Raw genomic sequence first — 27,377 nt, 5'->3', positions numbered from 1 at the left:
CAATCCACATGCACACATCAGTTTCTTGGACGACTGTTTTGAACACGACTTGGTTTTGGTAGGTGCTTGCTTTTTTTGTCTTACAATGAAAGAACTCTTTAGCAGATGGAAAAACTCAAAAGGGGTGAAGTGCTACCACACAGCTATGGACTAGAAAAGAGCTCAGTCCTTGGCACCATGACTGAGTTTCTAATTACCTCACATGCGTAGCTGTAACTGTTTACATCTAGTAGCCACAAGTGTCAATAACAGTAATCTTTCCATCACAAAAATGAAAAATACTCCTCAAACCCCACCAACTGAGACCACACCCACTTTTATAAGAGTGTGTGTGCATACTTGGCATGCAGTGATCTCTGCAAGGAGAAATAGCCTCAGTGTGTGTATGAATTTTGCATGCTGCAGATAAAAATCCAGAAGATATTTTGAGACATCTTGTGATATTTTCATCTCTCCTTAAATTAATAAAACATGTCCAGCACGACTGCATGCTGCTTCAGTAGAGTGTAGAAACCGTTACTACAAACAAACTGCAAGTCGTCATTTGGATAATTAAGATTTCCAGTGTAATTGCCCTGTAATTCTGGGTGTTGGTTACATTTACACTCAAATATTTTTACACCCTCCCACTGCTAGGGTTGCAGGTGATTGCAGTCTATGCACAGCATGTTTCCACCAAGACGTTACGGACTTCCAAAGTCAGCTGGAAAAATAGTGGAAAACCTCACTTTCCTGGCCAGTTTGGAAGAGCAGTTTTGAGCATAATCAACCAGGATGTGGCGATAAAAAGGATGTGAATAGAGTTCAAATATCAGTTCAAACCAGTTCCCATCTTAACAATGCAGCCAGCGCTCCTTTTACTCCTGTGCTTGAGTGAGGGGTGTAAAATTACCTTTTGATGAGTTAGTGTCTGTCCCTGGTTGTGTGCATTTGTGTGTGTGTATGTGTGTGTGTAATAGTAGTGAGGATGGGCGGAAGTGTTGCTCAGGCTGCAGCTCTGTGACCTTGGGCCAAGCGTCAGTATGAGCAGGTAAGGGGGCTGCTGGGCCCCGGCTGGGCAGCTCGGCTTTCACTCAGCAAATTTCATTAATACAGGCTCCCCAAAGAGCCTTTCATCTCTACAGCCAAAAGCTCTTCCGGCCCAAGTGGACTCATTTGCTGAGAAACGGCTTTGTGCTACTTAAGGTCGTTGTTTGGCTATTCCTGTGACCAGGGTTCAGGCATTTTTTTTTCCAGGTGATTAATGTTTTTGTGTGTATTTGTACACGTAAAGGACAAAGTACCCGCATCAGGCTGAATCATTCTTTCGCTTAAGTTGCCACAGTCACACTGCGTGCCTGGTAATGGGCTCTGCGAGTGAGAAATGGGTTTAAGTGCTACAGGTTTTATCCTATCATGCATCACAGCTGTGTGCAGAAGGTGCCACTCAGACGTTAACTGATGGTAATAAGACCTTAAGCATAAACCAATGATTGGCACATGGTAAAACATATATGCTGCTACTCCACAGACTCGACAGTTTATACCTATTAGCAATAAGGGCCAATGAAACAAAAAGATTTCTATCACAAAAATGAAAAATTCTATGAGAACAAAATGTCACTCTATCCATCCATCCATTTTCTGTACCGCTTATCCTACATAGGGTCACAGTGGAGCCTGGAGGCTACCCCAGGGAACTCGGGACCCTGGACGGAGTACCAATCCATCGCAGGGCACAATCACACACACACACACACACACATACACTACGGACAATTTGGAAACACCAATCAACCTACATCATACACACCTCGCATGTATTTGGACTGGGGGAGGAAACTGGAGTACCCAGAAGAAACCCCTGAAGCACAGGGAGAACATGCAAACTCCGCACACACAGGGCTAAGGCGGGATTTGAACCCCCAACCCCAGAGGTGCGAGACAACAGTGCTAATACATTCTGTGGCCGTGTTGTAGTTGTATCATAACCTCCAAAATTCTCCTGCATTTGTCCACCAAAACAGTGGTGGCGAGTCACAGTCAACCCTACAGCAAACGCCTTACATAAATGAGAAAAACAAATTTATTAGCCATTCTTCCTACTCTGGAATGCTACAGCAAAATAACAAAAGAGACAAGGCAAATATTCAGCCAACAATGCACATTTCACATGGTTCCCCAGACTACACTGTTTGAGGATCGTGAAGCCTTGGAGTCTTCAGACAAAGTTGTGGCACATCCAGCTATAAAGATTCTTCACTGACACTGGGACAGTTTGCTCCTAATATTTACTCTGCCACATTAAATAAGTGGTTAGCTTACAAGACCTTAAATTTACATTTATAATGCAGAAGAAATCAACAGATTCCCCAACATTAGGCCTCATTTATCATGCTGGACCCAGTTCGAAAATCCAGTTAGAAAAAAAATGTTCATATTCTCTGAGAGTGCCTGATTTTCTGTAAATTTACATATGAGCAGACTCACTAATGTGAACCTCCTTTGACAGGAGGTTAGGAGATGAGTTATTGCAATTTAGTAATTCTATATGGAATCAACTGCACACAGAAATTTAATGAAAATGTTGTGAGACTCATAGTTAAACAAAAATGACTTGCAATTCAATGAGATATTATGTGCTTGGTCATTTACAAGGGACTAGCATTTATTAACATGTACACTGAATGTGAGTACGTAGAAAATCAGTATTACCAAAACCTCAATTTTTTAGTTCAGTTTAGTCTATGACAATATTTACACACAACTTTTCTAAAAGAGTAATGAAGCCCATAGTTTTCAGCAAGCTTTATAGTTCCAGTTTCAATAATAAAATGAAACTGCTGAAACTGCAAGGAAAATTAATCCAGAATCATTATAGATGTCCAGTGTTGAGTAACTGTCTTGGTCATAGACAGTGTTGGAGAACTAAAGCAGCCTGTTGGCCTCAAGTCAAAGCTTACTGTATGTGCTATTAGAAATTGACCCTGACCCACAATATTCAGTCATGCATTAGCCCTTGTGCCACTGCTATTAGGTGTCTGTTGTTCTATAGTCCCATTTAGACATCTCTGAATTAGGATGGAATGGCCCACCAAGCACCACGGCAAGATTTCTCACTATGGCTCTGGTTTCCAGTGGCAGTTCCTTAGCGAAGCCTCCATTCATTTGGGAGTCCAGGCAGAAAATAGGCAGCTTTAAATAATCTAGTATTACAGCATCTGTCTGTGCCGTGGAGAGGGGAAAATCACGCTCCCAAACCACAGATGTGTTGACTGCTCTATTGACACATTGTCAGAAAAAGAAAAGTTTCTACCACTTCTCAGTTCAGCCATCAGCCTTGGCGATGGATGAAACTCTCAGCACTTAGATGGAAGAGTGGTTCGCTGGCTTCAATGCTGGAAATGAACCGGGGACCTGCCTTTCTCGAAGGCACCATGTTAGGAGACTTAGTTAGGAAGAGCATGGACACAATTAGCAAGTCAAGATTCTGAAGGGTTAATGATGGAGGCCACAGAAAGCAGAGAAGACTGGCGTGACCATGTGACTAAGCAGGGCCAGACTAGTTCCCCCGAGCGCAAATATACAGTCCAAATGGCTCACGGCTGGTGCTAATCGCCCGCAATTATTAATACTTACACAATTCAAAGCAGAAACAAAAGTGCAGGGTTGAACAGGCCATGTTTGCTTCTCAAGAGGCGGACGAGGTCAGCTGAACTGCATGGATAGAAAACACTTTGTGGATCAGGGTCAGCCATGATTATTGAGCCTACCGTCTTCCATGCACCATTAAAGCCACATGGATTCTGTTCCCCAAAGTCTTCAAAGGTGTTCGCAAACATGTGCACACACAAATTTTCCCAACATCTGATGTGTATTCCCATCCTCATGAGAAGTCTAGGTTTGCCAGATAAGCCAAATACAAGCCCACCAGTATACACACATCTATACACACCTCCATCACACACACACGAACACCCCACAGACACTGAAAAAATGTAAATTCACTGCATCACTTTTTTTCAGTGTGCCCACATTCAGAAACATCAACTATAATGAAAGTGCCCAGGAAACTTTCATGAAATAATACAGCCATATGAGGCAGAATGGTCTGGAGAGTGTTTGGTGGCCCAGATGACACTACAAAGGAAGCGTAATCGATCTCACGTGCGCCGTCATGAGGCTCAAAGTCGATGTATAGCTTGTAAAAAGAAAGCAAATTCAAAATAACGATAACTGAGGTACACGAATGTAGCAAGTAAGTGTTTCAGTCAAACTCCTGCTTTAAGTGCAAGAAAGTCAGAGGGCGGTTTTGCCTCATATTTAGCTCAAGTTGTAAATATTTGGGTGGAGATGTTGAGTGACACTACAATGGCACGTCTCCTTAGCAGAGAGCTTAGCAGAGAGACGGGGTGTAGGACTGCCTCTCCTCACACGGCAGTTACTCAACACTGAACTTCACCTAATAAAAGTCTCACACACATCCTTCTCAGGGTTAGGAAGTCTTAAAAGGGAGATAATGTGACAGCAGACTCATTTTTCTGCACTGAATAAAAGGTCTGTATTTTCTAAACCTCTTTGAGACATTGTCACTTAACAAGCCTACACCTTCCCCACCCTATACCTATATATCTCAATATAACAGATTTTTCCTTCATGTTCTCATAGGACATCTCTGAAAAAAGAGCAAGGAAGGTTGGCTTTTCTGAGGAGCCTAAGCTACATTACAGCATTTTCCCAGCTTTTCCTAATTACAGTGTCCTCAGTGGTGGGACCTGCAAAAGGAGCTCACCTCCTCACAGCTTAAAGCAAAATGAAATGATGCCTAAAACTTGTTTTCTTTGGCTAGTAAGCTTATAACACTGTCATCTGTGGGAACTGGGAAATTAGCGTGCTCTGTTTCCCCTTCACATTATTTTTCCTGCTGCATGATTAATAGGTGCAAGTAAATCCAATTTTCAAAAATCATTTGGGTGAGGGAAAAAACGTACAGCAAGAAAAATAATGTGGTGATGTCAATGTGCCCAAGTTAAATAAGAGGCAAGCTTTTCTGGAACGTTAGATTCCCCTGGCAGGCAATTCTCTGTGGTAGCTCATACCCCCTGCTCCGAGTCTCTGGACACTGAAGGATTCAGATGAACCTTTTCCACAACTAAGTGGTGTGTTTTTCCCATTACACCCTTAGTGTGATACAACAGACTTCTACATATAAGATGTATTCCAGATTGACCATGGTAACACAACGTACGGGATCTCCCGATTTTTTTAATTTTTTTTCCCTCTCACCATATTGTCCGTTTTGACCTCTGAATTCACAAACCTCAATCATGTGTGCTAACAAAAAACAAGACATATTGTTAGGTTCTGATTTTATCCAGTGTGTAATAGCCAGGAAGTTATATGACTAGTTTAACCTGACAGATGTTGATTGCTACAATTCATCCGTTGCTGTGAGGCATTTCTCCCAAAGGTCTGAAATGAATAAACAGCTAACATTTAAACTTGTCTAATTAACAACAAAATACTTTGATCTGTAACTAATATAATCTTTTGTGATTGGACCGGTCAGTAGAGATAGACCAGACGTAAGTCTAACACTGTTCTATGTCTCTCCGTCAGCAGGCATAATATTGCAAATAAACCATATCTTCCATAAAGCATGCAATTGCAGACCTTTACTGCAAAGTTCCTGGGGAATCTCTGCAGCAAGAAATCTGTTGACACGCTATCAAAAAATCTAACTGATATTTTCCTCTCATGTAATAAAAGTGTAAAGGCCTACCTTTATACTGTACCGATGCTCAGATGTACAAAGAAGTCAGTTTGATCAACAGTAAAACATTTCATTACAATTGTAGACAGTTTATTATTATGTACAACATAATGTGGACATGTTAATTTAGAAACAATTAAGCTAACACGCATGGTTTTGGGAAGTGGGAGGAAACCAGAGAGCCCAGTGGAAACCCACGTCAACAAGGGAGAAGATGTGACATTCTACACAGAGAGTACTCCAAGCTCAGGATTGAACCCGGGGACCTTGTAGCTATGAAGCAAGCACCACTACCTGCTGTGTAAGTTCAAACAAATACGTTTTATCATTTATGCTATTATCATGGAACTGGGGTTTTTGTGGTAAAATTCAGTTTTTTTTCTCTGCCTGCTAGAACTTTCTTAGCAATGTTGGTACCTCATTATTATTTAATGTAGTCCTCACAAATATTTTTCCCATAAAAGCAATCATAGAGTTTTTCTCCCTGAAGCTCAAAAGGAAGTGACGGCCATCTGAGTGTGAGAATGCTTTCAACTCTCACGTCCCAGCAGTGACGGGGATTAGCCACCTCTGTGTAGATTCCATTCATTTGCCCTCGTTCCCACTGTTTTTTGTTCATGCTGTTTGTATATTACTTTAAGCCGCTGTTGATAAAGATTCCTGCAGATAATACGGGCCCGTGTTATTCTGTTTCTGTTATTCCTTCCGTGCGTAGCTATGTGAAGTCTGCTGCCTCAGCGGCCCTTGCTATAATAAACTACCCGGGACCAAGGGCCTCGGCTTGGCTTTCTCTTTCCAAACCGCGTGGCTGTCACCACATGGTGATTCTCATCTCATTGTCTGGCTGAAAACTCAGAGCAAAGTACATATTCCCCTAATATTTCTGTTCACTGAACCTGAAGAGGATGATTCGTCTTCCTGTGTGAAAAACAAGTAACCGATGATTGCAAGGACAACAGGACACAACGATTTTTTGTATTGCTTTACAATTTCTGTTTTATTAAGCAATGTCCCTTTAATGACACTCATGTGTGAAATATATAATGTGGTTCCTCTCATGAGCATGACAACATTTATCTATCAAGTATGATAGAATAAATTTTTTCAGGACAGCAGGTCCATGTGGTCCTCTAACTCGGCTCTTTTGTCTGTTTTTTTAACTCAGCCAGTCCCAATCCATCCATAAGTAAACACCAAGTACGCATCACACCCACCTCAGTTCATAACAGAACAGAAAAAACAACATACCACACACAGACAATTGCACATGCATACATTATAATCTAAGATTATAAAGTCCCTGTGGGAGCCAGTTTGAAGTGCTGTGCCAAACAAAACGAGCATAATGTAACAATTTATCTGCACACTTCTCAGCTTTTCATTTTGTGAGGCCACTCTGACGTTCCCATGTATGTCGTAGCGGCAGCAATGAGCCATGCATATTCAAGCAGCCGCCCGGGAGCGCCAGGCCAGGCATTCTGGCTGCATAACATCCAACCACCCAGCTCCAGGGTTCAGCCAAGTAACTCCTCACCGCTCAGTGGCCGGAATGACTAATAGATGCTCGAATATGTGAACTGGCTTTCTGGAGACGCACAGGGAGATAAAAGCGGAAAAACAACAACGGGGGAAACCGAGGAGAGGCGTCTGTTTCCACTTAGTTCTTCTGAGTTCCACAACATTCCCCATTGTTGCCTAAAGGGGCCCAGCTGTGGGCAATGTCTTCGGATCTTAAAAAGAAGCTGTAATTAGCTAAGTGACAACTGTGTGTGGACTCAAAGCAAAGGAAGCCTGCTAGTGAATCCTGTCAGTCAGCTTTCTCTTTCTTCCTCTCTCTGGCCAGAGCATCTTGTGGCATGTGCCGTCTGGACTGTAAACCATGTCCGCTTGCTTGGCAAGAAGACCAGACGGCCTTTTCTGGGTGACTGGAGCGTTAAAGAAACCTTCACATATTTGTCTGCTTGCCCATTTGCTGGTTGTGCCAGGTCACTTTGTTTTATCTGAAAAATGACGCAAAGAGACCTTGTCACACTTTCACGATGGACTGTAATGTCTGAGAGAAACACTACGCCAGCCAGTCTTCAATCGCCGCCAATTCACACATCCATGCAAACAGAGTGGCACGCAACAAATATGCTGGCCTGTCAGAATTCCTCCTCACCCTTGTGTGAAAAGCAACAGCACTGCTAGCAGGAGGGAGAAATCCAGTCAGGACAAAGTCTGCGGGTTTGAGAGTGCTTTTGTTTGTTTTTCTTTCCTTGTTCCTAGATGCGCAATTTCATGCGCAAAAAAGCACATTCCTGGAGATCACTTTTGTGTTTAAGCTCACACTTGCAAAAACAATCAGCGTGACCAAAAGTTCCAGTAAGATTGCTGGCGAGCGGGAGGGCTTAAGCGGTTTAACAACCCTGAGGAAATCTTAAACCTAAACAATACCACAATTCTTAACATACGCAAGTCTAACATACACAATCCTCCCTCACTCCTAATACCTCCAAATGTGGTTTAGAGTCGGAATTAAAGCACAGCCTCTGTGTAACTTTACGCTGTACACTAATAAGTGCCATGCAGCATGTCAAGCATGAATATACAAGAAATAAACCCAATTTTAGCTCAACATTCCAGAGCCAGAGCCTGAAGGCAGTTAATCAGAAGTATTATTAACATATTACTGACCTCAGCGAAAAGACTAAGTGACCAACCACAGGAAAGATGGAGTGAAAATGAGAGAGAAACAGACAGAAAGAATGTTATATAGTGTTATATGACACAACACAGTAACAAATCTGTGAGCCTACACTTCATTTTTTCACTCTACCAAGAATAGCAAACAGGGACACAGTGGTGGGGCTTGAAACAGTACACACCCTTGATTGGTCAAGTGCCGAGTCATGGTACAAACCAGATGCTGAAAAAACACTAAACACCAGCAAGCTACAATCACTTTTCAACCAGATAGTATGGAACAGCAAGCTTTAAGGATCAAAACGATTAGATGTAGCACCTGTTCTTTGGTTTGTCTCTGTGGTAGAACTCTTAAAAATCTTAGAACATACCAATTGGTTTCCCTTTGGGAACCAAGTAGAACCTCCAAGTAGAACCTCTTGAGCTGAATTCAGTTTTATTTGCATAGTGCTTTTAGTGCTTTTTGTCACAAAGCAGATTTACAGGACTATATCGGATACAGATCTATCAGATATAGATCTAGATAGATCTGTAATGAGCAAGTGGGAAAAAAAAAATCTATAATCAATGAATAAAAATTTATAAACCAGCTTTCATACTCTGAGAAAAATAATACAGTCTCTGAATATTCGTTCCCTACTATGACATTGGCAATAATGCCAGCTCAGCCATTTCAGCGCTACCATATGCACAGACCAGCCCACTCTCTTTTTCGTCTTAATTGAATAGCTAGTCTTATTTGTCTTATTTATGGATTTGTGTTCTCTTCCTTTCTTTAATTATTGATTAATACAGTTTCATGCCAATTATACGTTTTGAAGCCAATCAGTCGGGATTCACGTGAATAATTCTTCTTAAAACTTAAACAAACTCAGGAGCTCTTTGTAAGATCCAAACTAACTGCATTTTCATGAATACCAGATCCAGCTTGATAAATGAGGCCTATTGTCTCAAGTACAATAGTAAACCTAGGATGTTTGGTTTCCATAAAATACATTCATATTAAAAGGTCAGCTAAAGCTCCTCGATTGTTGCTGTTGTTAGTATTTACTGTTAATTCTAGCACTGCATTGAAGCTCGTGTCCCTAACCCACAACCTACTAAGAACAGTTGCTCTGATGGCTACTATTATATGAAGCAAACCAGACACATGTGCAACCAGTGTATGGACAGTTCTGGATTTGGATTAGTAAAGTACTGAGTGATGAAAAAAGAGAGGAGAACAGCATGACACAGCGAGGAAAACGGAGTGTGCACATTCATTACAGTGCATTCCTCATGGCCCTTTGAAACATGTGCAAGCAGTTCTGCCCATTTAAATCCAATTACGATCTGGACCGGTTGTCATGGGAACTACCTGTGATAAACACCCCGGTGTGTAATGGCTCCAAACTATTTCCCAAATTATAGGCGCCCTCAATCAACATGCCGCATTAGGTCTTGTCTCCCGTTGCTGCCCATGATGGGGGTAGGGGACACTATTTTCAGAGGATGCACTTGCTCTTTCTATCTGTCCAACAGGCTAGACCAGCTTAAACTCACTCATCAAAGAAAGCTCTCAAGACAATCCCTGGTAGCCACGAGGCAAACACCTTAATAAATATGTCCTTGATAAATGTTAGCATTACATCTACTCAGTCTGCAGAAAAAAACAGGTTTCATCCCTAACATTCTCCTATATGCAGCATCAATATTTTTGCTCTGTATGCTCTTCGTGTACACACTCAGGCCAGGGTTCCACTCTAAAATTCTACGCTTGCAGATAATCCTTTAATGGAGCATTAAAGACATTAGTGTGCTTTTAATATACTCCCCGAGATGCAGTTTGAGTTTCATTACATGCGTCTCTCTCTCTTTCTCTCTTATTCCAACCTGCCTCTCAACCTCCACCACCGTAGACATTTTCACAACCCAGCTAATCCACTGCAAAAATGCTCTAGATCCAAGAGTCCATTCAGGACGTCTACACAGGGGATTTAGAAGGACAAAGATGGAAGTCCCCATCTTGAGTGCACTTACATGATGGTCTGGAAACACCACTGGGTGTAATGCTCAAATATTTATATATACTTTCTAACCATAGAAATGTCACTCAACCTACCTGTCTTTCTAAACACACCCCACCTGATACTTAAAGCTGAACCACTTCGTGTAAGGAAATCCTCGGGCCAATTTAGTAATTACTGTTATATAATATTTACCAAACAGCTTATGCAGAATTCCACTGGCAAGACTTAGGAGGTCTTTGTCTGAACAGACCTTAGAGTGTTCTTAGAGAAGTTTAAATGAAATAAGTAGGTAAATGTGTTTAACTGAATTAAAGCATAGACAAGACTCTGAGCAAAAAGTTGCTCATCAAGGCTATTAAATTTCTGAGCAAGTTGAAAAAAAAATTGTTGTTGCAAAAAAAAAAATAAATAAATTAAATGTTGTAGTAACCAGAGGAGGTACCGATCTGATACCAAGAATCAATATCAGGCTGATACCAGAAAAAATAGTGGATCGGATATGGGAGGAAAAAACATGAATTCGATCAGCTTTTGTAATAAATATAGCTTGACATATCAGAGAAGTGCTTTTAGCACAACGAGATAAAGCAGGTTAAAGTGTGTCACGCGATAACAACAGTGGCCACAGCTATTTAGCAAAGCAATTGTGCATGAGTTGATCTCATTTCAGCTGTGTGGAAATACTTTGTGCCAAAGGACCCATTTTTGGAAAAGATTTTGTTTTTGGAACTGGAAATGTTTACATATAAAGAGACTTGATTGTATTTTTGTTAGGATTGATTTTATTATATTTACACTTTATTAGATTTATTTAGATTCATATTTGAAAGAGTTTGAATTGAATAAACTGAATAAATCAGAGTTTAACTGAAGAAATCTGCACTTTTGTATCAGTCATGTTTTTAGCTATGCATTTTTTTTCCTGTATATTTTAAGTGAAGTGCTGCAGTTAAAAAAAATCATTTTAAAGCTTAGTAGTTTTTTAAGAAATAAATATCAGATATAAATCAATATCAACTGATACTTGAGGATTCAATATTGGTATCGGACAAGAAAGAAAAACGTGGTGTCATGCTTTTTCTAGAAGGTTATAATAAGTTTATAATAACACTTTTAAAAAGCTGTTAAGTGACACAAATTCTCATTCTAACTGTGGGAAACAAACAGAATACACAGACTGCTTGCACTTGAAAACATATTTGCCACACACAAACACAAACTCACTTAGGGGTGACTGGGATCTTTTTTAAAATTTTTTTGGTCTATTAGCACATGATGAATTTCTTGCTTTGCACAGCCCTGTCTATTGTTACTCACTGTAGATACATTGAGAGGAAATTTAGGTTTGAGCATCTGGTTAACTAATTACAAAAGCAATAAAGCATGTTCAGGTCATTTGTAATAATCTGCCTTTGTTTAACCAAATCTAATCAGTAGTTTAGCCTGCACAGTGTCTCCTTTCTTCTCACACTTTTCTTTTATTTCTCTCATTCTCTTGCTTTGTTTGATAGCTCAGCATGGGAGAAAAGACCTCACATGTGCACTGAGAGCCACGGACCATCAGCTCTTCACCAGTTGTAAGCATACAAACTGCGGTCCAGCTGTGTGAGCAGTGCAGCCTTTAGAACACCGGGTGGCTCTGTGGGCCCCACACCATGCTTCCGATTCACAAACATACACACTCTCGCATAAATACGCTATTCGGGCATGCAGGCATATCAAAGAGTACAATCCCCTTGGCCAAAACTCTTGTGTATGTCCAGATCAAGAAGGACTACAGACTCTGACATGTCCAAACAGCTCAGAGAGAGGATATGATTTAAACGTAGCTGGGGAACATACAACAAAATCTGAGCCAGGAACAAAACTCTAACAATGGAAAAATAACTTTTTCTTCTCCCTTGAACTTCAATAAAAGCAGATCTCTTGGTGCCTGAGACCTTGGATGCAGTAACAATGCTGGATGAGATTACACTTATTTCCAACACCTGAGGAGAGGTTACACATACACGAAAAAATTCTCGCTTTGACAGATTGGTCCAAGGCCAAGCTCATCCGCCTTCTAGCCAGCTGAATTATAACAAGGAAGAGACGTTAATGATATTCAGATCCAGTACCTAAACACTTCCTCTACCTACGTGCTTTGCCTTTATTTGGAAACCTAAATAGCTTCCATGTGTGTGTTTCTATTTTAATGCACATTATGTACATATAAACGTTCTATAAAATATATGGCAACATTCTAGTGCCGTTTGCCCTCACTCCAGGGAGGTGTTACAGTATAGAAGTGCTAGAAATCTTGGCTTCTGAGTTGCCCTACACATTTGCATACACCTCGAAACTGTAACTTTGTATGGTCACAGGTTCTGACTAGATGGAAAAAATGTCTGTTCCATGCCAGAAATCAACCTTTGTTAAGTGTAAACAGCTTCATTTATTCCTACCTCCTGTCAGCAGAAACAGAAAGAAAAATGCACACGTGAGCTGAAGCTCAGGAACACGCTTATTTCACTCTGTGTATTGACTCGGTTTCCTGAAATCTGACAGGGTTAAGTAGCTGCCAATGATGATGTGAAAGTCAGGGTGAACAGGGACTAACAAATTGACAGCTCTCCCACTGGAGCATAATTGAAAATATTAGCTTTCTCTGTCTGACAACAGAGAAACGCTTTCCACTGTCTACATCAGTCTCGCACAAGTCTTATCAGCTCCCCTGCTGCTTCCAAACAAGCTGGCTGATTACTGAGAAAACCCGCTCTATTAAAGAAAAAAACAAATTCAGCTTTTTTTTGTTGAGCTCCTTGGATACAGCCGGCTTTCCCTCAGAGCTTTCGAAGTCTTTGGAGCTTATATTTATCTAAATATGACTTTGGAGTAAATCACTAAGCTGTCTGGCCTTTAAAAACCGAGCCCTATTTTGGACGACGTTTGGCTGGATTCTAGGAGGCTTAGTTTCTCTGAAAACAATCCGTGGGCTGCTGAGCCACAGCTCCACGGTTTATAGGTTTGAGACGCGCTGCACTATTAGGCAGCTATTGCGGCCACCAAAACACACTACTTTACACAGCTATATACATTTACTGTAATTATCATGTAAATACTAGTACTGCTGGTGCATCTAGTTCTTGCTCTAAAGATACATTAGTGTGTAAAGAGGTAATTACAGTGGGGATTTAGTAAAACATCAGTTGTAATGATGCGTTTTGGAAAGTGCTGATGAGAGATTCATTGTGCTAACTAGGTGCTGGAGTCAGATGTATACAGTGCAGGCTGGAATCAAATGGTTCGGGTTTTTGTAGTACTCAGAAAGCCAGGCACTGCTTCCCATCTGGAGTTCAAAGCTCCGAGCCAGGAGGGGCGCAAACCAGCCGAGAGAGACTCCGCCCAGCATGTGGGAGGCTGATTTGTTTCTAATAAATAAGTGGTGTGAAAGGAAAACAAACTCGCCAAGGTGGGGGTTGACAAGAGGGGAAAACAGAATTGCTCGTAATACAAAAACAAAGCGCGGCCAAACATTCTCAGAAGCAAAGGCACACATGAGCCAGAAGGAAGCTGGCCTGAGCCCAGATCTTTATGGTTGTGCAGGCGTCAGGCAAACTTCAGGCCTGATCAATCAAAAACAGCTATGAGAGGCGATCATTATGCCCTGACAGGCTAACTGCTCGCCTCCGCCAGAGTAATTGAGTCCAGAAAATTAAAGAGAAAGCGAGAGCTCTGAATTGGCCGAAGGAGGATTCACTATGCGCTATGCACCCATTTTCCCCTAAATCACAACAATCACACGCAACCTGAGCCTAGCGTAATGGCAGGGGTGGAGCTCTGTGGCTCTTCCTGACTGAAATACCCCATGCTCGAACATAACCAGCACATGGGGCCTGACTCCACACAGGAAGAGAAGTTAATATGGAGGCTTGCTCTGCTCCACCATTAATAAATAGAAGCAGGCATGCTCATGGCTGAGTTCTCATTCTTCATTTGCTTCCCATTATCCATCGGTATGGAGGTATGAGAGAGCAGGGATGGGAGGAGGAATCTTTGGAAGCTGAACCAAACCAACTCCATGCGCTGCATGTGTGTGCGTGTTGGAGTTTGTGAGTACGTGTGCGTGTGTAAAAAGCAAATATCTTGGCCTGCACTGTGCAGAGTCTATAACTGTAACCACACGCTTTCGTTCCAGTTAGAGCAGAGAACAACGCTACACACACTGACCACAAATGGTCGTGACCCTATGACAGCCACTGTTTCTCCTTTGCTGCCTCCCACTATCCCAGCCTGTCTCACAACACCTGGGCCTGCCACAGTGGGGTCTCTCTCCCCCACCCAGACCACCAGTGTTCCACTTCCTCTCACCTCAGGCCTGTCTTTCAGGCAGAGCACGCCTGTTACCTTTCCCTGACCCCTGCTAGCATAAGTCAGAATTGGTTGGTTTTTCTAGCCCTGTCCTGAGCTTAACATGTTCATTTGTGTTGCTAAATCCAGCTGGCAATACCTGAGGGTTTTTAATGGGAAGGTTAGAGGTAAGTCCATTCATTTCACAGTACCACTGAGCCTAACCAACTGTGACAAGGCAAAGTTACGAGCCTCATAGAAGCCACCCCCAACCCTACACAACCCTCGTTACCAAAAGTCTACTGTAGGTTGCCAAAGAAAAAAAGAAAAAAGGCATCAAATGGTATAATTTAAATAATGGAGAAGGGATAAAAAATAAGGGGATTTAATGTATATGCATGACATTCCTTCATCATTACCACTTCTTTGCAACAGCCTGCAGCACAAGAGAGCACTAATTAAGTTGTGATAAATAAGAACATCACTGCCAATAATGCTTTATGAAACTGCTGGCAACAGAGAGGAAATGAAACCATCATTCCTGCTGATTGTTTCTGTAAGGGCTCGGCTATCCACTGTAGAAATATTAAAGGCTGCTCAGTGAGCCGTGGCTGACATAAAAGGGAATTTCATGTCTGTAAACCGAGTCCTGATCGTTGTAATAATCCATGTATCAAACATCATTGCAGATCAAGTGCGCTGGAGGGCTAACACGTCAGCGAGATCTTCCCAGCAGCAAGAGAAACAGGAGCAAAGTGACCTCTGAAACAAAGTGCTACTCAGAGAAGTTTCTAGAGAATTTAAAAAGCCCCAGAGTGGCTCACGTGTCACATATACCTCCATTAATGCAGAGCACCCCAAAATCAACACTTACAAAACTTAACCCCTGCTCCAACTCGAGGCTAACCTGAGCAATTTCTCTTCAATGAGGATCGTAAATTTGTAAATAAAGACTTCCTTGGCAGCCAGACCATAGAAACTCAGTGTCGCCTGGCCCCCTTGCTCAAAGCTGGAGCAGGGAAATGAAATTTAGCAACAGGAATCTGGTCTGTCCAAGGAAAACATTCCCTGTAACACACCTTCACCACACTGTGAGTAACATAGAGTGGAGCCGTGTCGCGTTACGCCTGCCCGAGCCCTCGGTCTGTATAAAAGAGCCACATCTGGAGTAGGAAAACCGCAGCAAATAACAAAACCCTGTTCTGATGACGTCCTCTTTAAACAGCATTGTGGAGAAAGCCAAATATTTGACTGAGCTCCCTCCCAGGACAACGATCAAAATTAAGACAGCAGGGAAGTTTGACCGCTGTTTTGATTTGTCTTTTTTCTGAGCTGGAATATCAAAGAAACATAGACTTACAGGCGGCCCAGCTTGGGTGTGGACTGGAATAGCAGCTCCGGCAGAACCTGCAGCCGGTTCCGGTTCAGACGCCTGCCAGGAGAGAGAAAGAGAGGAGTGAGATAGAGGGCAAGAAAAGGACGAGAATCAGCATGGTCAAAACAAATGAGAAATGTAATGCAAGACGAATATTAAAGGCATTGAGGAACAGTATGGGAACGACCTTTCAGAAAACACAGATCTGTGAGTGTGTGTGTGTGTGCGTGTGTGTGTGTGTGTGTGTGTGTGTGTGTGTGTGTTGGGGGGATGGGGGGGGCGGTTTGGTTGGTTTTGTGGAATGACTGATGGAACATGAGCGTGCTTAAGATGGAAGAGGAGCATGAGAGGCATAGACAGAGCTTAGGACTGTTTGACGCTGCACACTGACAGAGAGTGGATACACACAAACATCTGCCCTGGCACAGAAAACAGAGATCAATGGGAAGACAGGGCAAATGTAAATGGCTCTCGGACAGACCAATCAATCTTCGTGATTAGAGCAATCAGCCAGGTCAACCCTGCCACTGAGCCCAGGACCACGGAAACTGGCCCACGGCAGCATCACGGGGTCAGGGATCACAGCTGCGCTGAGGCTGCTGGGAAAAGGGATGTGTTCCACAGAAGATGGCCCAGGTTATCTCCTGGAGCAAGCCATAAAAAGCCGTTATCCCTCACATGAGCCTCCACAGACTCAGGGCTTTCATCAGACGACCCTTACAGACGGTTTTAATCAGAGGATGAGGGGATAATAGTGACCCTGGGGGTCACAGGACCAGGCTGAAGGCATGCGTTGGAGGAACGGTTCTGGCATCTGTACACTATTTTACTCCATCCAGCTTCATGACATCAGCAGACGCTAAGGAAAAGGGATTCTCTGAGTCGTATCAGCTTTCGGCACAGTCCCTTAAGTATTAACCCCCACGTCCCCAAGTTAGACCTGACTAGGCAAGACAGTGTTGCGGTTTTAGAGCCTTTTAAGGGTACAAGACAAATTTCACTCTGTGAAGCAGGTTTTGATGCCAAAGAAAGTTTGCCCAATGTTCATTTTTGATTCTTGCCAAACTGCAGTTTTGGCCCATAAATCTAGACCTGCAAAAAATATGCAATCAAAAACCGCGCAACCTTAAAAATGATTTCACTTAGTTTAGGCTGTCCAAGAATATCTTGAGTTTTTCTTCTGAGAAAACAAATTGACACTGATGTTCCAGCACTTTACCAGAATCTTATTATGTTATCATATGAATAAAGGCTGCTTCAAATACAATCACTGGGCCTCATTTATCAAACTGAATACAAACAGTTTTATTCATAAATCATTTGCAGGAGCATTTACACAAGAAATGTGGTTTTCATGAAAATACAGTTAGTTTGGAAAAAATGTTTATATCCTACGAGAGCTCCTGAGTTTGTGCAAAATTTATATATAAGGAGACTCACTAATGTGAACCACAACTGATAGGCTTAAAATTGTATAACCGGCAATTTACTGTAATTTCATATACAGATTACTCTGTAAAGTTTAATAAGTTATTTATTTCAACAGCACACACAAATTAAATGAAAACTTATCAACATATACACAGCTCTGCTGGTTATAGACATGCGTTTGAGTCCCAGTCACATTGTTCAGATCAGATCAGTGAGGAAATGCAAAGCTGTAAAAAAAAAAAAACAAAGTGAAATTCCTAACGTGTGTGACAGGCAGAGGAATGTGCGCGTAAAATCCAGGCAAACACATAAGCTAGGAAGCAGATGAGCACTAAGTGTTTTCAGGGGTGGTCAACAAACTCACACATGTCTGCTCAGAGCAATGAAGGCAGATGGTCCTCCGATTTGCTTTTCCTAACCACACTGATGATGAGTAACGGTTTTGCTCAAATTCTGACAGAACCATACACAACTTCACAGGCAAGAGAAAAACTCAAACAATTCACACACAAACTCAGAAATTCACTGACAAGCCAGTCCCCAGACAGCTGTGTAGCTTTCCCTGACCTTGTCCATCTGTAGAAATGGCTTGACTGTTTGGTTTGACCTGGTGGTCAACTTCTCTCAGAGGTGTTAAGATTCTCACCGGGGGAGAGCAAATGGAAGTCTGTCTCATGGCAGGGAGCAAATGAGGATGCTGTCTTTTTTGCACTTGAAATGGAAGTTATTAAAGTCACCTTAATAGCTCAAAGAAATATCGGATGTATTTTTGGATCAAGAAATATGAGGTCCTTTAGGAGTCCTTTTTAAGAAAAATGAACTCGCACTTATACAAATAGAAATAAATTTGTGTTGAGTTCAAATGTTTTGGCTGTACAGTCATGTATTAGTATCTGACACTTATACTTACAGCCTCTCCAGCTGTTTGAGGTCCTGGAACGCTCCTCTTTCAATCACACTGATCTGATTGTTCTCCAAATGCCTGTGGAGGAAGAAGAGCTTCATTATCCAATCCATTCTGCAGCTACAACACAATAATTACCTGAGCTAATTTGTTTAAAAAAATGACTATTGGCTACAAGTTATTGCCTCACTCAGCATGACTTTTTCTCGTCGCAATAGTCGATGATAAGCTTATCTTCGTTCTATCAGGATCTTGATTTACCTATCTGTTTGTAATGGTCGGACGTGACAGGAACGTGCTCATGATATCAGACATGCCTGTGAGGTCCTGGCATGTAGGTTTGGTTCGCCCCTCTACTCTGAACACCATGTCATGTTACAGGGCCCCTAAAGTTTTCCAGATGCATTACAAAGGCACTACATCTCTATGGCCAATTCTTGTTTAGATCTGCGTCTGTCTGAATTAGAGCCAACATGCAGTGACATGCATGGGAAGCCCCAGCAGTCTGCCACGGACTGATACTCTAGCATGAGTATATGGGAAATCAGGCAATGCTGGACTAAAATATCTAGAGCCTCTAATTTGGAACTTTGCTCCAGCCTTTTAAAGAAGATGTTTATACACAAGGCTGTTTTTGTCAGAACAAGATGACACAGTAGGTACAGACAATACGAGACAGATTTCTAGCTCAAATCTTGTGTAGTGTAGTCAAAAAAGAAATTGTTTTATGCACCAGATGGGAAAAAAGAAAAAAAATTAATTAACTTAAGTCATCTGCAACAACTGCATTCTTTGCTGATAACAAACATAGCTTATGCCTCAAATCAGGCTAAGAACTGAATAAGATTCTGACTTATTCATACAAATGGGGGATCAGTCCCCTGCTGGTTTATGTATTGGCATTAAACGTAATTTTATTCAATCCCCTCCAGATGGGCTTTGGTGAGCAGTGAGGAATAATAGATGTTTCTTTTGCTTCAATTCTCAGCCACTAGCCCTCAATGGTTTTGAAGTATTCTTTAGAAACATATGGGACACAGGCAAACACCTAGGCTTCACAAGGATGAAAAAAAGAGGGAGGGAGGGAGCTTTCTCCATTAGAGCCTGAGCTAACACACATGGTATTTAAAGAGTACGTTGTGCTGTTCTTGCCCTTAGCACTGACTAGGCGCAAGTCTTATGGGAGACTCTGGTCTGCACACCAGGCTTTACCCTTTAAGGTTTCAGCTGTGAATGTGTGAGGAGGCTTGCCTCACATTATCAGACGGAGGGGATTACGGTACCAGCCTTCCAGACTGATAAGGGGGGTCCCGTGTGGGTTCGCAGGGGTCAGTGCAGAGTTGTTATTTTTTAAAGATACGCTATGCCAGCCATCCTCCACTTGTCATCATTCATTAATTTCTCTTTTTTCATGTTTATTTTTACCTAAATGCCACTCCTGCTTTACAGGCCCTTGCTCAGGAGTTAAACAGCACAGAGAACTCAGTGATTGCAGTCATTAAGCTCCTAACACACTTGCTCTGGCAGCGCGCCGCCCACTAGACAAACTCGAGCACGCCATGGCACTGCAAGACCAGCCGTAAGCTGTTTATTTTAGTTCAGCACAGTTGATGTGTAAAGTGCGCACTTCCATGTCTCTCAGACTTCAGAACAAGTTTAAAGCCTGACTGAACATGATACACTGACTTCATGCTCGGTAAAGAAGGTCATGTCAAATGTGTCATATTGACTCAGATTAAATGTCTATATTATTATGATGTGTGCTATATAGTAATCCTTTCCTGCACCACAACTGGGACATGTGGAAGGTTTTGACAGCTTCACGCTTTGGGATTGCAGAGATTTTTAAGTCTTGTGAAAAGCTTACAGAACACGGAGGTTTTTGAGTCCGGAAAAGTCCACCTTGGTGATCCGAGTGATGTTATTCCTGTCCAGGTCTCTGTTAGAAAAAGAGAAAAAAAGATAGAAAGATTAGTTATCTAGTTCATCACAATTATCACCATCATAGTATAATCTCAGCGCACTCACTAAGCTGCCCTTAGACTCTCAGTATGAATTCTAGACCTCCAGATGCCTGAATGTTTATGTATTCAGATGTCGGCGTCTGTCAGGACACATTACTGCACCTCTGTGGATGTCCAGTTCTGAAAGAGCCGCCCAAGACTCAGCTCTCATTTTCTGCCTTTTAGGCACCCTGCCAAAGGCAAGATCCTCTCAGTGCACATCCACTGAGCCGCCTTGCTTCCCATTAGAGACGGGTAATACCACGTTATTCTGACCCGATTCCTCCAAGTAATACTGATACTAATTACTGGTGAAACTTTTGATTTTTATTTTTTAAACAAAGTCTTGATTTGCAATAGGTGTAGGCAATATGGCAAAATATCATATTGTGATATTGATGACAGATGATAAACAATATGCATCCACATTTAGTTTCACTGACATTTTGCTAACAAACTACCAACAAATCAGTGGAAGAATATTACTAAACGTATTGGTTAATTCAACATTTACAAAAAATTCTCAGTATTTAACCAAGAAAATGCTGAATATCAAATAATTTTACAAAATTTGAATTTCCCTAAATAGCCCCTAGAAGTAAATGTGTGTGTGTGTGTGTGTGTGTGTGTGTGTTGCCTTGTAATGGACTACCATCACATCCAGGGTGTATCCCCCCTCATAGCCAGGACCAATCATTATATACAATGCATCATTATATAAAAATGTTCAATATTTCAATATCAATATTTGTTTTTTTGTAGTTTAGTATCTCATATAATCACTACAAATCAAGCAGATTTTATTGTCCTTCCTCAACTGGAAAGAAATGTTGCTCCATGGGACACAGGACTACAGGATATTATGGGACAAGTGCAAAAATGTACAATAAATAAACAGGACAGTAAACACTCAGGATAGTGCATGCTAACTAGACAGGAGAAGAGAACAATATTTAGATGGATTATATGGCATGGCTGAGAAGGAGCTGAGTGTAGCTGTGCAGTTGTTTATTCTGAACAGCATATAAAAAAAACAGTGTAACCCTTGTCTCTAAACTGTGCACTATCCCAGTAGCAGCACTAGGGAAACTGTAATAGGGCAGTGTTCCCAGTACTACATTCCCAGTAACCTGTTTCCCACCATGCCTGCATGATGTGTAGAAGAAGAAAGACTACAATGGATTCACTAATATATACAATTTTAGAAACAACATCTTTATGCATCGATCAATTTCCAAAGAGAAATGTCAGGACCAATACAGATCAATATTTAGGATTGATGTGTCCATCTGTAGTTCCAGTGCAAACTCACATTCAGTCACGCACACTAACACACTGTGCAAAAACAGAACGATCTGTTCCATCCGTCATCCACCAGTGATCTGCAGCATTCAAACAAACCTAAATGGCATCAATCATATTGCTCTTGTTTTTAATTACAGGCCACAAAACAAGCCAGATGATTTGTCAGTCATGACTGTGTTAGAGCATTGCAGAAGGTTCAGTACTATGCTTAGTGCAATCGTATGTGAGCTGAAATGCAGTGCACGCCTCCAGCATAAGAGAAAGAGATTATATAAATATACTATTCTCTGTGCATCTGAGAAATCGGCCTTAGGAGGCCAGTAGTTATCTTGCTTCCAGGCAATTACCTTATCTATAGTTGTACTGCATTTACAAATGTATATACTGAAGATAAAGCCATACTTGGTCTTCCATAAAAACTGCACTGAAGTTCCTATAGACCACACTGTAGGAATTAGGGCTCAAGAAAACACACACACACACACACATATATATATATACATATATATATATATATATATATATATATATATATATATATATATATATATATATATATATATGTGTATGCATACAGGCCTATCTCCAGTTGGCCAAGTGTGGTTCACATAATATAAATAAACATTTATAAATCTGATTTAAGGGCATATTGAATTTCAAAAGACTTCCCCTACTCCACAAAACGCACATCAGGGGCACTAATATGAGCCATATTGTAGACATATTATAGCACACAGGCACTGAGGAGACACGACTTACACTAACCAAATCTCCTTCTCTCTCTCCCTAGTATCTCTATCCAATCCTCTCTCTCTCATTCTCAAAGCACATTCCTCTGCAATTTCTCTTCCCTTACACATCTATATTCAACATCAGCCAAGCCAAAAATGGATCTGCCTTTCTCAAATGCACCAGAACGACGTCTAGCAATGTAGGATTTAACATAACACGAGCTACTCAGGAAAAGGCTTGTGAATGGAAACTTGGACACAGGCCTATCCATCATTTTTGGTTATGAAAAAAGAGTCACAGTGCATTTTGGGTAATCTGTAGTTGTAAATCCTTAGGTTTCGTAGCCCTAATGGGGGTAGTTGAAGGGTACATTGAAGAGAACATGTTACACAAATGAATGATTTAGGGCCTGTTATGAAATTGTTTCTCACTTTAAACCAAGGTTTCTTTTTGCCATTTTACCTGTTAATCTTAACTCCTTCAATTCTCAGTGACTGATTAAGTTATTTAACATAAATCATATTGTTCAGTAAATATCATATTGTTCAGTAAATCATGTGTTGTAGTTCAACCTATTAGGAAAGGAATGTAGTTAGTTCTGGAAGTTTAATGCGTTAAGCTAATCAGTCCCGGCTTTTTTTATTCATGATTTTGATTTGAGAAATTGTGAGTTTTAAGAACTATTATTTGCCATTCCTATTGTCTATTCATTTTCTTCCTCTCACCAGCTCAGAGTGATGAATCTACAAGCTTTATCTTTCCTGCCTCCTTTTCTAAACTGCCCTCTCTGCTAATCCAGCCATCCTTCTCTCTGTCACTACACTACTGTATATGTTCAACAACCCAGGGAGTTAAGCAAGAACTGCCGCTACTGAGTCCTAAAGTCAATTTGACAAGGTGGAGGTCAGAGATAAAGCTGCCCCCCACTGGCTATTGTTCTCATTCATATTGTTCTAGAAGGGATAAAGTGACAATCTGAATGGCAGGTGCTCTGCACTAACAGTGTGTTCCCCCTGAGGCTGAACACCCACATGAAGTTATTAAACCAGCAGGCTAAATGTAAGCCATTGTGAGCCTGCATGCAGCATGACTTGAATTTACAGTATATAAAAAGGGAAGCACTGGAAATGTGCATTGCATCGCGAATTGAGCTGTGGTAAGAAGGTGATTCATTCGCAAGATCCCTTAAACCCTTAAAGGCATGGTAGAAGAATGTTTATGAAAACAGAGAAGCGGCTTCGTGTCCCTCTATACAATCCACACTTCACAATGCGTTTCCCGCCGCAATCTCCTGTTATTTCCCCTAAAGCCAACGTGCCTGGTCCGCAAGAAGCAGATAGGTATGCTCCATTTCCTTTGCAAAGCTTCGGAACGCTGTTTGGAATCCTAATTGAGTTGCTCTTCTTGAGTTTGGACTGCCTCGGCGGGTGGTTTTCATCTGTGGAATATTCAGACTCTGGCAAGATGCGACCCAACCGCACTCTAAACCACGTACAGTTGGGCTTGCTCAAATGATTTTAGTAATTTAATTACCTTGAGTCATTTCATCTTCATGTACATATTTTATTTAAAAGAAAAAAAAGAAGGTCAAAAGTACAATCTTTTTTGTTTTTTTGTACCTTCATATTCCTTAAAACAGTTAACGCAAGTATTTTCAGTATAACAATTCTGCTAATATTCTAAACATTATCTGGTGATATCATTCAGCCTGAAATAAACACGAACCTAAAATATTTAAAAAATGCAAATGGGACCTCCAGCAACACATGTAGGAGTAACTGATAAGGATTTAGATCAACACATGTTTGCTGCTGTAATTGTTCAGAGTGGGATGCTGTCTACTAAGGATGTAACCAAATATGAATGCATTATTTGGAATGAACTGATAATGTGGTCTAAATTAATAAAAAACACTGATATGAATAAGAAGTGCATTATTTTAAAAAAAAAAAAAGCTTCACATTGAGACTTGGTGTGTGCATTGCAACTGGGATCCCACAGGACAAAAAAAAGGGTTTTACTTTCATACAGAGTTTGGAAGGTGAGTATGAAGCTCAAAGACAGGGTTGCCAGGTTTCAGCCAAAAATATCCCACCCCAAGTACATCTCAAAAACTATACAAAAAAGCTTGAAACTAGTCCAAAAAGTTCTGGTACTGGAAAAGGGAGACACATTTAGCTTCTTTTTCTTAATCTTTGCATAGTAAACAAATTAACAGTGGTGTGCACACATTTCAGACTTATTTACAGAGCTGCCGCTCCACATAGCCAGCGCAGACCATGTGTTGTCTACGGAGGTGCATATCTCTGCTGTGGCCTCCCAAAAACAATCATTTTTAATTGATTTTAAAAACATTAACTTCCACTTTCATTGTGTATGTCATTCTTAAATTAACATTCTCTGTTGTTATATAGATAGGTGTTATAATGAAATGCCACTTAAAGGAGGCCATTTTGACTAGCAGCAGCATTGCATCACAGCTTCTTAAAAGATTCTGATAGTGTGTTCCTAATGTATAACCACCCAGTCTAGACTATTTCCACTTCTGAATATGAATACAGACACGAATATTAGGAACACTAAACAGATACAGATAGTGGCACTGAGTGACAGCCTTATTGTCTACCTTCAATTAATCAGTCACATCTCATTGGATTTTTGCTAACACTCTATGAGGCATAACAGTGGCAATTTATATTAGATATGGAGGAGACATATGGAGGTGTGAGCTTGTGCTGCTGTGTTTAATATGATTCTTATCAACTCTTTGTATACTGCACAGTAGAACACCTACAGCAAAGCTCTCCTGCATTCGTAACACACTATTTGTCTTAGGCTTTCTTGCACTAGATGGCATCCTGCTGGAAGGCTTGTTTGTTCGCACTTGTGCAAGATCAAATAGAGTGGTTTATTACCTCACCATAGACGGAATAAAAGATCCCCCCTCCCTTGTCTTTCATCTGCCAGCAATAGACCGTCATGTGGTCACCACACGTCTCCGCTGGGCATAAGTTTTTAAGAAGGACACTACCATAACTACGGCTGTTCTGCACAGCATCACTGCTGTCTACACCATCAGTGCCAACATTTGGTTTGAGTTTTGAATTTAGCAGCACTCCAAAATCCAGCAACACCCTACAACATTTTGCTTTGTACCTTCACAGTGGTCTAAAATAACACAACAGGTTGTGCAGTAAACTAATCAGTGTTAAATGAAATCTAACTTAATTAGTTCTTGGTGTAGGATCAGATGTCAGAGCGAGTTGCTGAAATGTTCATCGCAAACCAAATCTGGAAAGTAGCTGATGACTGCTCAGAGCATTTCCGAGAAAAGTCATGATGCTGAAACCCTTTTAAATCATCACTGTGAGAGATCATATCACAGCCCAAAGAGAAAAGCATCTACATCATCACAGCTTTTGGCAGATACTGCAAAAGAGTGAATGTGCCAGTAAAAGGTTATACTTCTCATTGTATCTGGCTGAGGTCTGTCTCGGGGAGGCTTTTGTTTAGTAAATATTATCATTCCCATATCATGTAGCTGCATTCCTGGCTAAAGGAAGCTCTCCTCATATTAAGCAGACCAGACAAAAATGAATTGTTTCATATTTCCTTTGTGTCTGTTTACTCTCAAGATCGTTTATTTCCGAAAACACTGGGAGACGATAACTCAGACGGCCAAACATTTGCTCCAGCACAGTCTAAAAATTCTTAAATCCAGCAGAAACGAGCGGTTGAGGGGTGACAAGGCATTTCCGAGGCTTCTCGGCTAAAGGCATAAATGACAGCTAGGCCTCAGAGGACCCATCCATAACCTAGCACCCCAGGAGCAGCCAAGAACAAACCGAGAGCAAAGAAAAAAACACCAATAGGAACAAATAAAGTGAGTGTGGCATACGGCTATGGACGTCATTGCAAGGGGGAACAGCAGAAACAAAATAAACCCTGAGCGTCCTGACCATATTTAAAAATGGTGGCCCTGCCAGATCTCCACAGCTTCTGTTTATTCAGCAGGAGGCTTGTTTAAAACCAGGCCAGCTCCTGGTTCAATGGATGGCTCATGTAAATCTCATCAAAGCTGAAAGGGTCAGCTCCTGGATCTGATGAAGACAATACTGCTCCGGATTCAAACCACTCGGGTGTGGCAGCATCCTGATGGATTACTAAAGAATTCCAGCTTGATCCTTTTGTTTAACAGGTTGCTAGATGCAAAGCACTGTGTTGGGGGCCGTGATTTAGCTTCTATTACTGTGAGAAAGGCAAAACATGCCAAGATGCATCCATATGTGTGTAGTCTGAATAAACATATCGCATCCAGCTAGGCTGAAAATGACAAGGGATGATTTGAAGTCTGGGTTTTGACATGTTGCTTTGGTGACAAAGCTCCCATAACAAAAGCAGGCCCTCGTTAACCTGAGACGGCCACGAAGCATGCGTAAGATCAAACCCAGTCTTGGATTAAAGCATGACACACACTTGGAGGCCTGTACAGACCTCACTGTCCCTCCTTTTCACTGGGACCCTATCAAGGACATTAATGACTTTGACTTGTGGTTCTCAAGCCAAGTCTTTCGTTAAAAGCATACAATCCTTACTGCCAGTCCTGGCTAAGACGTTTGGTTCCTGATGTTTCCCAGAAGTCCATGCCCGCAAGCAGAGCCAGCAGCTGCCTGGCAGGCTGCACTACAGACGTTCACCCATGCGCAGATTTCACACATGCTGCTCTTATGTTGTGCTAGGGTCAGGAGGACACTGAAGACCACAAACCCATCTCCTGACCAAGCGACTGTTAGCCCAAACCTCAGCACAACAAATATAAACACATGCTTCTCATGCCTCTCAGCTGCACCTA

General features: G+C 41.5%; 1 protein-coding gene across 1 annotated transcript in view; it reads right to left on the bottom strand.

Annotated features, from left to right (window-relative positions):
- slit3 (slit homolog 3 (Drosophila)) overlaps positions 1 to 27,377 on the bottom strand; it is a 167,328-nt gene that overhangs the window by 134,085 nt on the left and 5,866 nt on the right. The window contains 3 exon segments of the mRNA XM_026917858.3: positions 16,136 to 16,207; positions 18,492 to 18,563; positions 20,353 to 20,424. Of these exon segments, the coding sequence (XP_026773659.1) occupies positions 16,136 to 16,207; positions 18,492 to 18,563; positions 20,353 to 20,424 (216 nt within the window).

The sequence above is a fragment of the Pangasianodon hypophthalmus genome, chromosome 7 (genome assembly GCF_027358585.1).
Source record: "Pangasianodon hypophthalmus isolate fPanHyp1 chromosome 7, fPanHyp1.pri, whole genome shotgun sequence".
NCBI classification, from domain to species: Eukaryota; Metazoa; Chordata; class Actinopteri; order Siluriformes; family Pangasiidae; genus Pangasianodon; species Pangasianodon hypophthalmus.
Note: the sequence above shows the minus strand (reverse complement) of the source record. Positions and strands in the feature narration are given on the sequence as shown.